This window comes from Medicago truncatula, chromosome 6, assembly GCF_003473485.1.
Source record: "Medicago truncatula cultivar Jemalong A17 chromosome 6, MtrunA17r5.0-ANR, whole genome shotgun sequence".
In the NCBI taxonomy this organism is placed as follows: Eukaryota; Viridiplantae; Streptophyta; class Magnoliopsida; order Fabales; family Fabaceae; genus Medicago; species Medicago truncatula.
The window spans coordinates 13,051,079-13,065,731 of record NC_053047.1 but is presented as its reverse complement, the minus strand read 5'-3'; the positions used below and the strand labels follow the sequence as shown (position 1 = coordinate 13,065,731).

Genomic DNA, 14,653 nt, shown 5'->3' with positions numbered 1-14,653 from the left:
TATAATTCAATAATTATATTTAACAACACAAATAACTTCATCTATTAGTAATAATAATTCTTCATGTAATAATTCTTAATAACTCAACCAACTTCTAGTTATCATTTAACACATATTAACCAAATCGTAACAAACATAGATCATCACATCATAGTCATAGTTCATATATAGCATAACAACATCTTAATCCTAATTCATATACAACATAACAACATCATTAATTCATAATAATAATTATTCATCAAACATCTCATTATCAATTCATTAATAAAAGACAACTTATCAATTTAACATAAACATCATCAAGTACACTTAACAACTCATAGATATCATCATGTAATCATCATCACTAATAACTTTAAAACAACACAATATAATCATCTCTTATTAATAGTAATAATTATCTACATCATAACATAAACATCTTCTTATAATAATATAACAACAACGTAACATGATATTCACTTAATAATAATAATAATAATTATATATACATCATCTCGTCATAATATAATAATATAACAACAACATAGCATGATATTCACTTAATAATAATAATAATTATATATACATCATCTCTTCATAATATAATAATATAACAACAACATATTCATCTTCTTGTATTAATATAACAACAACGTATTCATCATCTTATGAAAATATAATCAACACATACTAACACCAAAATCAACATCATAAATCTTCAACATAAACATCTTAAACAATATCATCTTAAACATCATAGCATCTTTGATAAACAATTACCAAGTAATCACAACATTCGATCATCATCAATAACATAACATAATATTCACTTAATAATATTAATCATATATAGAACAACATATTCGTCACTTAATAGTAACAATTATACACAACATCATAACAACTTAACAAAATCATAATCATTATCTTAAACAACATAGCAACGTAACAATATCATAATCAATATCTTAAACAACGTAGCAACATAACAATATCATAATCAACATGTTAAACAACATAGCAACATAACAATATCATAATCAATATCTTAAACAACGTAGCAACATAACAATATCATAATCAACATGTTAAACAACATAGCAATATTTTAGTCAACATCATATAATTCACATCGTATAATCTTCGTAGGTACTTCTTTAACAACACATGGGTAGAACACAACTCGACAAACTCATGGATGATAATTCATCGACAACTTAACAACTCATGGATGATAATTCATCAACAACGACCTTGACTCGACATATGCGACAATGCAACTTAGACACTTATATGCATGTGGTACCAATCGTCATCATAAGTATTAATATACTTTTATCGTGCGGAGGACAAAGCTCCTAAAACGTGCGGAGGACAAAGCTCCTAATCGTGGTGAGGACAAAGCTCAATGAAATGCTATGCATGGACTCTTAACAACAAAACACCGTAATCATCGTAATCAACATATCATCATGCATCCAATAATTTGGAGCTAAACGTCATCATTTCATAATATATATATAGACATCATGCACTTAGTTAAATAACAGCAGTAGCACAGTCAAATCACACAACAATAGAGAGATATCAATATATCAATTGCAATTCACAGCATAACAATATTAATGTGAAGCATCAACAACTTAAACATCAAACATCTTCCACATAAGACATAAATATTTCACATAACCAACAACAACAACATAGGAGACACATAAACATCTCAGGATATAACAATATCAAATGATAATCAACAACAACTCATGTAACTTAGTTAAATAACAATAGCAGCATAATCAGATTATATCAACAGCTTGATACCAATTCATTTCAACAACTCCCTGATCATTCAATAATAATTCAAGTAATGCAATCAATCAATAAATCACATAATAAACACTTAGCATTTCAATATAGCTTCACAATTCACAATCATTATCTTTAATAGGTCACACTATGTACCTAAAGTTCATTTCTAACCAATCCAAGCAACTCAAGTCTCACAATGCACTAAAAACACTCAATTCTGGAAGTGCTCGCGAGGCGAGAGCATCTGCTCACCGTGGCGAGTACAAGCCAACTTTCCAACTAAGGTTGTTCTAGGTTCAATCTCGTTCTAAATCATTCTCTAATCAATAGTAGGCACCTAAAGGTACTCAAAGGCATCTAAGGTTCAACTCAAAAGGTCGAAACACAAAATCTAACATGCTCTCTGCCTTAGCTCGCTATGGCGAGTAAGGTTGCTCGCAATGGCGAGCAATACCAAAACACTCGCGAGGCGAAGGGGAAGGCTCGCGTGGCGAGCGATGAAGATCATCACTCGCGAGGCGAGGATCATAGCTCGCCGTGGCGAGCGATGAATCTAGGCTCGGACATGATGCACTTTCTACACGAAAATCATCATCTAACAAGGTTCTAAGCCTAATTTCAATTCCAGAATTCATCTAAATCATTATCTAAGGTCTAAGGACAGTTTCTACATCTTTTTAACAAGTTTCCACCGTTTAATCATCAATTCTATCAATTTGACCTAATTTCCGATTCTTCTTAAACTCATCCTAATTCATGTTAAACTTAACCATTGATTCACATACTTAATAGAATTGCAAAGTTAGTCTCACCCTTACCTTATAATTAGGAAATCGCAGCCCCTCTAGGTCTCTCCCTCTTCTCTTGGCTTTTCTCCCTTTTCTCCAAAAGCAGTCGTACGTACGTTATGTTTTTCTAAACTAGGTCTCTCCTATTTATATAAATCTTTAACCTACTTATTTTTCTCTTAAATCCAAATATTAATATTCTATCGCAATATATATATATATATATATATATATATATATAAAATGTTTCTATAACAATAATAAATAACAATTATATCTCTATAATATATATATATATATATATATATATATATATATATATATATATATATATTTCCATAACAAATCATACATATTTCAATAACAGATTATATATATTTCTACAACAAATCATACATATTTCTACAATAAATAACATTTATTTCTGCAACAAATCGTGTATATATTTCTATAACAAATGACATATATACATTCCTAAATCAAATAACATATATTATATTTTTAAATCAAATAGCATATATATATATATATATTTCTAAATCAAATAACATATATATTTCTAAATCAAATAGCATATATATATATTTCTAAATCAAATAACATATATATTATATTAATAAATATATAACATATATCATAACAAAATATCACTCATCAAAATAAATCATATAAATCACACAAATCATATATGTATATTCTAAACTCTTTTAAAATAATCAAATAATTAGAGAGGGCGTTACACATATGACCTATAATCCCCTCATTATAGCAATGTTAAAGGGGTTTGATTTTGAGCTATAATGTGGGAACAAATAGGACACATTCAAGCCAAGAATCATGACACATTTTTTTAAAGATATTTTGCATTTTATTTCTTGAAAAAAACACACATTGCTTGCAAAACAAGAAAGACATGAAAATCTACATCCACAATCAGCAAGACATACACATGACCAGCAACACATTCACCATGAAATTACACACCAATCATCCACATCACATGCCAACATTTTGTGAGAAAATATACCACAAAAATACACAAACTTAGATCAAACACAAAATTAATCAAGAAGAAATAACACACACATTTTTATCATTTTTTAAACCACTGAAAAATATCACAAAAGTGTTAAAATGTATTAAGAAACATATAACAATTTTTTTAGGAATTTTTAGAGAAAAGATTGAGCATGCAGAGGTTCAATTAGCAAAAAAAGCAGGGTACAGATAGCAGGAAAATAGCAAAAAAACGAAAAAAGCAAAGCCCAAACCAACCACAAGATCCGGATTCACAAGGAGCGTTGGATTGATCCAGGGTAGGGAACCCTAGATCCAACGGCCAGGAACGAAGGGGATTGGACCGGTCTTGGACCGGTCCGGTTCACTGGCTTATATATACATATGAGCACCGGTTTTTTTCATTTTTTCAAGTTCTTTCTCTCTCTTCTCTCGTCCTAGTGAGAGAAGCTCCCACTTCTCTCTTCTCCTCCCTCGCCGGTTTCTGGAAAAAAGGTGGAAGATCTTCATCTTCTCCGGTGAGGTTTGTTCCTCCGGCGTGGTGGCCGGCCGCCCAAGGGTGGCGGCGCCGCCGCCGGAGTTGAACGAACTTCTCCGTTTTCAATTTTTTTTTTATGTTTTCAGATATCCTTTTTTGTCCTGAACACGAATATGGCACTAGATTTTACATGCAAGGTTTGAATCGTTGTAGATCTGAAGTTTTGTGTTGCGGTTTTGAAAATCACTTTTTAGGTTTTGAAACTTTCTTGACTCAAATCCTTTTTATCTTTCTCGATCTGTAACGATTCACTTGCGTTGATGCTTTTCGAGAAAGAAAGATGAAGTTTACGTGTTTACCTCTGGTTTAGTTGGAGATTTCGAACTGGAATCTTTGAGAAACTTGAATCTTGGTGCTGCTTGTTGATTTTTGTTCTTGAATCCGAAAATAAATCGGTGTTCTTGCTTCTTCTTTTTCACCGGTTTAAATCTTCATCTTCTTTCCCTCTTCTTCTCAGATCCTTCGTGATCGTGCTTGAGTTCGTCACTGATGGTGATGAATTCGCACTGGAATTGCGAACGGAATGGTTCAATGATGATGATTCAGTGATGAATCACTGAGAACCGTGAGAAAATCCAAGAAAAAGGTTGAATTTGGATGAATTTTGATGAATTTGTGAATTAGGGTTTGTGATATTTCTCTGTGTTCTTGATGATTTTCTGGGTTCTGATCTAACTGAATGGAGAGAGAGAATCTGATTTTTGTTTGTTGAGGTGGCGTGTGATTAATGGATCCTTCTGGAAATTCTGACACTGTGTTGTATTTATAGCTGACATGTGTACTTGAGATCTAATGAAATGGTGACATCTGTCTTTTGTGAAGAAGGCTCGGCCTTGGACTGAAATTTTGACTTAGGGACCTTTCTGCAAAAAGAAAAATTAAAAGGACTAATCTGCAATTATGAAAAAGGACTTAAAAATGCAATTTGGAAAAGTATTGGACTAAAATGCAATTTTAGAAACTGTTTCAGGGACTAAAATGCAATAAAAATAAAATTGGACTAAACGTAAAGTGAAACCAAAAATAAAATCAACAAAAGGACTAAAATGAACCAGCTACAAAAATGAGGTATTTTAAAATACCTCTCTGCCGAAATTTTGACAGGAAAAGACCAAAATGCCCCTAGGGACTAAACTGACCCAAACTGACTCAGATGCAATTTTTGAAATAATTTTTAAACAAAGACTCAACAATGATTCGTACAGACAGGTTGAAAAGACTCAGAGGCAAACACAGGGACTAAAATGGGTTCCACTGCAGGAAATGACCAAAATACCCTTTTGTATGATTTTTGAAATAAAATGCAAGAAAAGTAATGCGACGTTTCAGAGAGTTCTTAAATGACTTGTAATGTCAGAAAAGACAGAGGCAGTAAAATACGTTTAAAAAGAGAGTAAAGATTCAGAGTAAAATAACAGAGAATTGACAAATATCAGTGTTAAAAAGGAAATTTGAATGAGTATTTTTAGGTCCAAAATCAGGGTATAACACACTTAAATAAAAAAATATATATGTTATATCCTTTTCTTTTTTAGTACACGTTTGAGTTTTTTTTAGACTCTAGTTCTCCTTTTTGTACATAAATCGGATCCTATCAAACCACCCCTAATTTGTATAATCACTTAATCAGTCAATTTGAAAAGCTATTTCATTGAAAGAATCACAACAATCATTTTTTTCTTCGCATAAACCATCCGTTTTACCCTTTTCCACAACAGAGGAGTAACAAATTCAAACGACCGTTAGATAAATTTCACCTCTTTCACTTAATTTTTTTTAATTCCTTTCATGTTTAGAAGTTCTTCTGATTCTAACTTATTTTTTTTAATGAAATTTAACTACACAAAAAAATTATGTTTTATTTTACTAGAAGCCTATTTTAAAAAGAGAGTCGAACCTCCTATTTTACATGGACGGTCCTGGAACTGAGGGGAGGTTAGTGTACATTTTAAAATTAGATGAAGTGTTTGTTTCATTTGAAGATACCTTAGGAGAAGTTAGTGTAATTTCCCTTAATAAAAATGATGGTAGAGAGTTCAGGAGATGGCAACTTAAGTTTAAGATGGTTTTCTAATCCCTTTTGCCTAAAAAAAAAAGATTAGATGGTTTACTGACATCAAATTCCAAATCAAGAAAACTTGAATTCATTTGATTTTGCAACAAGTCAACCTCTTCATTGAAAATAAAAATACAAACTCCAAAGTTCCAAAACACTTCCACACAATACTAATATCTTGAAATTTGCATTCAAGTGACTTATTTTAAAAGCAATAATAAACATTTAAATTGGCCTATTTAATTACCATAGTGCCTTTGATGTTTGAGTGACTTAAGCTCCTCAATTATTTGTATCAAATTGGCATGAGAAGACCCACCAACAAGTATAGCTTTCTTTCCATCATCACTCAAATTTTTAGCTCTTAATCTCATCTCCTCAACTTCTTTTCTATTTGTCATCACCAAACCAATAGCCTTTGCAATATCATCCCTTTTCACAATGTCCTTAGTATCAAACTCATTCCAATTTTTCCATTCTCTAATCCCTAGTGACACCCCAATTTTTAACACTTCAACCACCAATTTCTCATGAAAAAATTGTTCAGCAAATAAAGGCCAAGTCACCATAGGCAACCCAACATTCAAACTTTCAACTACTGTGTTCCAACCACAATGAGTCACAATTCCTCCAATAGCTTTGTTCTCAAGTATCAACAATTGTGGTGCCCAACCCCATATCAAATAACCCTTATTGCTTTCTTTCACTCTTTTCTCAAACTCCTCCATAAAACCTTCACCTTCTTTATCATTACTTTTACGAACTACCCAAATGAAATCCACACTAGATACTTCAAGTGCATGAGCTATTTCAATGAGTTGAGATGATGGGAACTTGTTCATGCTACCAAAACTTACATAGAGAACAGAATTCTCTTTCTTGGAATTAAGCCATTTAAACAAACTACTATCTCCTTCTACATTTGTGTCACCTCTTTCTGCCTTATCAGAAACATCTTGGTTTGCCCATAATGAAACTGGTCCTAAGCTCCAACACTTTGTTCCAAATGCATTCTTGTAATGCTCCTCATAGGCCCCCTCCAAACCGTAAAAGCTATTGAATACTGCACCATAGCTTTTTCTAGTTGTATTATTGACCACCTTCATAACAAATTGTGTAATTAGCATAAATTCGTACTCCTTTCTGTCACGATTATTAGCAAAATTGACCAGAGGAAGTATTATATAGGTCAAATGCATCTAAAGGTTCTTTAAGTTTTTCATTTTTCCCAAAGTGATCCTTTAAGTTTCAAAAGTCCCAAACAAGTCCTTTAAGTTTCAAAAGTCTCAAACAAGTCATTTTAGTTCAAGGAAGCAATTACCAACTATGCTATCTACAATAGGACTTGTTTGAAACGATTCAAAAACTAAAAAGACTTGTTTGGGACTTTTGAAATTTAAAGGACCAGATTTGGTAGCAAAGATGAGTTCAATGAAGCAAGTACTAACTTTGCTATCTACAATAGGACTTGTTTGAAATGATTCAAAAACTAAAAGGACTTGTTTGAGACTTTTGAAACTTAAAGGACCACTTTAGAAAAAACAAAAAACTTAAAGGACCTTTAGATGCATTTAATCTATTATATAATCAATTAAGTTTGTATTATATACACACATACACATACAATATAAGGGAATACCAAGTTTTTGTGTTTTGTTTTTCAATTTTGTTGGTGTTAATCCTTTGATTTTCGAGAAAAAGAGACCATTAAATCAGAATTTGATCGTAAATTAAGTATAGTCTGATCTAGTTTTTTTGTTGAAAATGGAAAGAAAAAAAAATTACTTGGTTCTATTTGAATCTAACTTCGCTTAACCTCGTTGCATGGGGTAAACTACTGTCGGTTGCGTGGGGATGGTACACCTGAATTGGGCTCTTACACCATATTCGAACGAATTAAGTGATCAGTTAAATATGTTTTTAATTCCTACAAAATTACACGATTTTAAATTTAGTCCCTACAAATTTTTTAGGCTAAAATATGGTGTTAGTCCCTGCAAATATGCCTCGTTTTAGTTTTAGTCCCTGTAAAATAAAAATTTTGTTTTTGGTCCTTGCAAAATTTTTTGTTTTTTAAAATAGTCTCTGGCTCCATTTTTGTGATGATTTGCATACGTGGCACATGATGACTGAACCGATTTTGTAGTTTTTGGTCCCTGCAAAATATTTTGTTTTTTAAAAAGGTCCTCGCAAAATTTTTTGTTTTTTAAAATAGTCCTCGAGGGACTATTTTAAAAAAGAATTTTTTTTTGCAGGGACCAAAAACAAAATTTTTATTTTACGGGAACTAAAACTAAAACAGGGCATATTTGCAGGGACTAACACCATATTTTAGCCAATTTTTTATTCACTTTTAGTTCTATTTTCATTTTATAGTGACTATTTTGGTGGACAAAAAATATTAATTTTTTGTAAAAAGATTTAAAAAGGAACTATTCTTATAAACTATAATGTTATGGAGGACTAAAATTACCATTAAAATTTTAGAGGGATTAAATTTAAAAATTCATGATTTTGTAGGGACTAAAAACATATTTAAGTGATTTACCTTTATCATCTCTCCAAAAGGCACGTCTGGCTTTTTCACCCAATTTGGTAACTGCAATCTATTCATTTCCAACTTATCCGGCAACCCAACGATCGTAAATTTATCACAATCGGACTCCACCTTGGTGTGACTTGAATGTTGTTCAATGGAGAGCTCCGTGCAACGAGAGAAAATACTCGCCGGACAAAAAACAATTCTTGGAATACCTAACTTGGCTGCAACATCCACGGTCCATACGTAAAACATGTCACTAATTATGCAATCAACTTCAATCTCCCCAAACAAGTAATTCTCTATTTGAGGTTGTAGCATTATGAACCCCTTGAAGATTTTGTCGGCCATGTCAATAGAAGTATTGGCATTCATGGCTTCTATTCCAACTGGAAGGCCAACTTCTTTGGCTGGAAACTCAACAACATGTGTTTTTATAGAAAGACCTTGATTGAAATCACGATCTATGGACTTTTGAAAAATCTCAGCGTTGCTTGTGGTGGTGATTATGGTGATATCCACACCATGCATAGCAAATAGTCTTGCCATGTCAACCATTGGGATCATGTGACTTGTTGATAAGAAGGGAAGGAAAATAACCTTCAGGTTATAGGCTTCAGCTTCATGGGATAGCATCGCTATTTAGTTTCTAAAGGTATAGCGAAAAATTTGAGTGAAGAAACTGAATGAGTATTAATTCTTGTCTATCTAATACTCTACCTATTAAAAAAAGGAAGGAAAAAAAAGACTAGATGGTAAGAAGAGATAGTTTTTGGAGGTTGGAGATACTGGTTGTGAAGAATAAAAACGCAGGAAAACCAAAATTTATAGCTCAAGGTTTTGGGATATGTCTTAATTTGTGTATTGGGGAGGTGACATGGGCCCGGGCCTAGTCCATAACAGTTGCCCTCTCAAGCCCTTACCGTGATTAAGACATATGGGGGGGGCGAAATTGACGACGGTGTCATTCATATGTATGTCCTTGAAAGCAAGTTCTTTCGAGTTGGAGTAATTGGCATTAAACGCTTGCAGTATTGAAGCGACGTTACTTTACACCGATTGTTGACAGCTCTGCCATACGCGCGTATGATGTAGATGACGCGCCTTGGCTACTTACAAGAGGTTACTTTTTCGTGACTCAATTTGGGGCATTGAATCCTTCGTTTTGCCACTTACAACAGTGTATCATCCACGAACAACAAGTGAGAAACAACAACATGATCATGGATTCCAACTCTATACCCAGTAAAAATATTATTTTCCACCATCGATTTCATCATAACATGCAAGCCTTCTGTAGCCAATAAAAGAGAGAAGGTGAAAGAGGATCACCTTTCCTCCGTCCCCTTTCAAACAAGAGTTCGTCTATAGGACTACTATTAACCAAAACTGATGTTGTAGCCGTACTAATACACTCCTTTATCCATTTTCTCCGAAGAGACGGGAACAACATTTTCCTCATAGTCCACTGAGTGATAAGCTTTTTCAAAATTGACCATAAACATTAGTAATTCCTTCTTCGACTTACGAGCCTCATCCACCACCTCGTTAACTATGAGAATCTCATCTAAAGTTTATCTGTTTTTCACAAAAGCCGACTGTGTATCTGAAACAACACCACCAATAACAAGTCGCAATCTATTTACTAGTAACTTGGCCAAAATATTATACACTCACCTTTACGGAAAGTACAATTAATACCTTAGGACAATCATTCAAGCATTGGGGGATATCAATCTTAGCATTAGGGGATATCAATCTTAGTAAATCGTTCAAGCATTGGGGGACATCAATCTTAGGATTTAAAACAATAAAAGCACAATTAATACCTTTCGACAGCCTCCCTTTACGGTGATACTCTGTTATGAATCTCATGATATCATCTTTGATCTCATCTAAACTCCTTGATAAAACTTAAATTCACACCATCTGGCCCAGACTTTTGAAACTGTCAAAATCCCAAACTACGACTTTTGCTTCCTCCATCCTGAAAGGTTTAATCAAGTTCACCCCATCCAAATAAGACAAAGTAGGAAACTGAAACTCACCCACGACTCATCTATTTGAAACTGTCAAAATCCCAAACTGCGACTTTTGCTTCCTCCATCCTGAAAGGTTTAATCAAGTTCACCCCATCCAAATAAGACAAAGTAGGAAACTGAAACTCACCCACGACTCATCTATCAACATTGATAGCCTTAAAATGAGTCGCGAAATGTGAGAAAACAATAAGCACCTCCGACACTCCCTCCACCGCCGTCAACAACAATATGATTAAGACTTTACCCTGCCGGCGACTTGACCTAATGCCGTGAAAAAACTTAGAGTTTACAACCCCCTCTTTAAGCCAAAGTAACTGAAGTTGTTGCCAACAAATACTAGTATTTATGCGAGATAAAGAATGTAAATCCCCCGTCAATTCATGTAACTCCTCCGTTTCACTATCTGATAAACGAACAATTTCCCCTACCATCTAACATTGTTATGCGATCCTTAATAATAGCAATCTTTTCGGGTAAATTCTGAACATGATTCTGATGCCACTGTTTCAGGTCGTGTTTGATCAACTTAAAATTCTCCTTAAAAACATAACCACACCAATCATCAACCTGAAGAGAACTCAGCTTCTCACAGACAAACTGCTGATACACAGATATTTCAGACCAACATTTCAGCATACGCATCGGTTTAGGCCCCCAATTAACCTAATCAACATACAAAACAATAGGACAATGATCTGATAAACCTCTAATTTCATCCAGCTAACAGCAATGAGGCCAAGTTAGACACAACTCGTCAGATAACAAGAACCTATCCAAGCAACTCATGGACCTACCGTCTCCCCAATACCAAGTATAGGCACGAGCCCCAATAGTCTTATTTTACAGTTAAGAATGCTTACAAACTTGTCGTGGATAGATTGATTAACAATTCTAGTTTGCATGTCAAAAAATTGTTTGGAGAATGCTCCTAGACTACCTTCCTACTAGACTTAAACTTGCAACAACAAAGGTATTTTACCCACCCCATTGCATCCGTTATAACAAAGGTTTCGACGTTTTGATGAAGGCTTCTATGAAAAATAATATTTATCATGCATATGGTGTTGGACCCCATAGGGTGGTTAGTTTTGGTCACCTTCAATTTGCTGATGATACCTTTATTATTGGTGAAAAAAGTTGGTTGAATGTGCGTACTATCCGGGCTGTTTTGTTACTTTTTTAGGAGGTGTCGAGGCTGAAAGTAAATTTTAATAAAACTCTGCTGACGGGTGTTAATATTCCTTCATCTTGGTTATCAGAGGCTGCTTCTGTCTTGAAATGTAAAACTGGCACGATTCCTTTTGTGTTTCTAGGGTTACCTATTGGTGGAGATGTTACGAAATTGAGTTTTTGGAAACCTATGGTTGAAAGTGTTACTACTAGACTGGCGGCTTGGAATAATAAGTTCCTATCTTTTGGTGGTCGCCTGGTTCTTCTGAAGTCTGTCCTGTCCTCTCTTCGGTTTACTTTCTTTCCTTTTTCAAGGCACCTACAGGTATAATTTCCTTTATCGAATCTTTATTTAATTTATTTTTTTTGGGGTGGGTGTGAGGTCTCTAAAAAAATTGCTTGGGTAAAATGGAATTCTATTTGTTTACTATGAATAGAGGAGGTTTGGGGGTTCGAGAGAGAGGTGGGAGGGTGGCGGTGGTGGGTGGCTTTGGAGGCGTCGTTTATTGGCGTGTGAGGGAGTGTGTTTCTCTGTTACATAATGTTGTTTTGCAGGATAATATTTAGGACCAATGGTGGTTGCTTTTTCCGATCCATGGCTATTCGATTAACGGAGTTTATCGCTTCCTAACCAATTCAGATACGCATCTACCTGTTTGAATTGTTCATGACGTTTGACATAAACTAGTACCTACCAAAGTGTCACTGTTTGCTTGGCGCCTACTTCAGGATAGAATACCAACTCGTTCAAATTTGGTGCGTAGACATGTCCTTCAATCTGTTGACAATGTTTGTGTGAGCGGATGTGGATCATCTGAATCGACGGATCATCTATTCAGGGGTTGCGATCTTTTTGGAAGTGCCTGGTATTTGGTTTGTCAATGTTTTGGTGTCCCTTGTGTTCTTCCTGGATCAGTTACTGATCATTATTTTCAGTTTATTCATTTGGCAGGCTTACCGCAATGTACTCATTCTTATCTTAAGGTCATTTGGTTGGCTTGTAGTTGGGCAATCTAGAAGGAGAGAAACAAATGCGTCTTCAAAAATGCGGTTCTTGATCCTTTCAGCATTGTGGATAAAGTGAAGCTAAATTCCTTTTTATGGCTTTCGTCGCATTCCGTTCCTATTGCGTTTGGTTTTCATGATTGGTGGAGATATCTACTCTTTTGTATGGATGTCATGTAAATATTTCTTCCTTTTTTTTCTTCTTTCTTTTGGTGGCGGCATTCTTGTTAGGTGCATGTGATTTGTAACATACTTTGGGTGATTTATCACTTTTAGCACACCTTGTGCGGGTGAATCACTCTGCCTTTGAACAATTTATTCCATTTTGATTTGTCAAAAAAAAAAATCAAGAATTCTTCAAGAATAAAGAGCAGTCAATCACAGTGCACTATTTGCCACAATTTAAGGAGGTGTGACTGAAAAATAGAAAGTGAACAAATAAATCATGCAATTTCTAAAAAAAAAAAAAAATCATGCAATTAAAACTTATCAATTGTGTCTTAAAAAATTCTTGATACTATTTTTCCTAGAGAAACAACATTTTCCATGGAGAAATATAGTTAGATATTATTCATGAGGAGTGACGTATGCTGTATGCAGCCAGCCATATCTTTGTAATAAATGCTTCATGCTAGTATTAGTTTTCATTTATATTAGATGGTGAATGCTTCGTTGGCCTTTGATACTATCTGTATCCATATCTTTTAGTTAGGATCTCCTCATTCAAATCAATTTTTTTTGGGTGGCCACTCCTCCTTTGGTGTGGTTTTTAAGATTCATTCTATTCATTTATGTATTTATTTTTTTCAAGCAGTTTAGTGGCTAGATTCACACACATTATATGTGAAGAAGTGGGGAATCTGGGGTTCGAACCTCGATTCCTACACAAATTATCCCTAGTAGCTACCAACTGAGCTACACTTACAGAACTTTTCTATTTATTTTATTTGAAGAGATAAAGGCACAAAGAATTTAAAAAATATAAACAATTAATGATAGTGGGATCCACTTAGTTTCACCATTTTTTTTTTTGGCTTTCGCACCGGTTTCCAGCTCACCAAAGGTGGGCGACTAATCCGGCTCGTGCGTAGAGGCATGCGCACTGGCCAAACGTTGTTCCCCCTGGAAATCGAATCTGGTATTCCCCGGATACGTTCTTGGAAGGAGCTCATTGCCAGCAGAGCCCAAGCAATTTGGTTTAATTTCACCATTTAAATTTAGGTTATGCTAAACGGAGCATTTATGATTCAAAAATAAAAATAATTGATAAATAGAAATAATTGATAAATTTTATGTAGAAAAACTTAATCTTTGTTGTTTCAATGTCTAGTTAATCTTTGTTGTTTCAATGTCTTTGATGCACAATTTTCAAAAGAAAATCTTCACTTTAAACTTCTAAACAATTGTCCTTAGGAAACTTGTTAGCATTTCCCTTTAAATTTTGGCGCTTGTTAACGAGTGTCACCGAGAGTCGGGACACTCTTTAAACATTTTAAAATAAGCAGTTACCTTTTTAAAAGTAAAATATTTGGATTTTCAATGCATTGATTATACGCTTTTTCATAAATACTTACTATTTATGCTCCTAAAAGAGTGTCCTGAGAACACTCGTTAATATTTCTCTCAAATTTTTATGTTTATCTCTCTAAAAAAAAATCTCCATTTATTTTAAGCAAAGGGAGAAGATCATCTATACATATCTTT

The 14,653-nt window shown here is 34.0% G+C and overlaps 2 protein-coding genes across 2 annotated transcripts; both read right to left on the bottom strand.

Moving 5' to 3' along the window:
* Positions 1-6,258: 6,258 nt before the first annotated feature.
* LOC25496102 (soyasapogenol B glucuronide galactosyltransferase) lies at positions 6,259-7,321 on the bottom strand. Its single transcript, XM_013596373.3, has one exon. The coding sequence runs from the start codon at positions 7,318-7,320 to the stop codon at positions 6,433-6,435; it is 888 nt and encodes a 295-aa protein (XP_013451827.2). The 5' UTR covers position 7,321; the 3' UTR covers positions 6,259-6,432.
* A 1,317-nt stretch (positions 7,322-8,638) lies between these two features.
* Positions 8,639-9,442, bottom strand: LOC120575980 (soyasapogenol B glucuronide galactosyltransferase). The gene is made up of 2 exons (XM_039826920.1): positions 8,742-9,442; positions 8,639-8,656 (listed from the first exon to the last, which is right to left on the bottom strand). Exons 1-2 carry the CDS (start codon positions 9,366-9,368, stop codon positions 8,639-8,641), a joined length of 645 nt encoding a protein of 214 aa, XP_039682854.1. The 5' UTR covers positions 9,369-9,442.
* Positions 9,443-14,653: the final 5,211 nt, after the last annotated feature.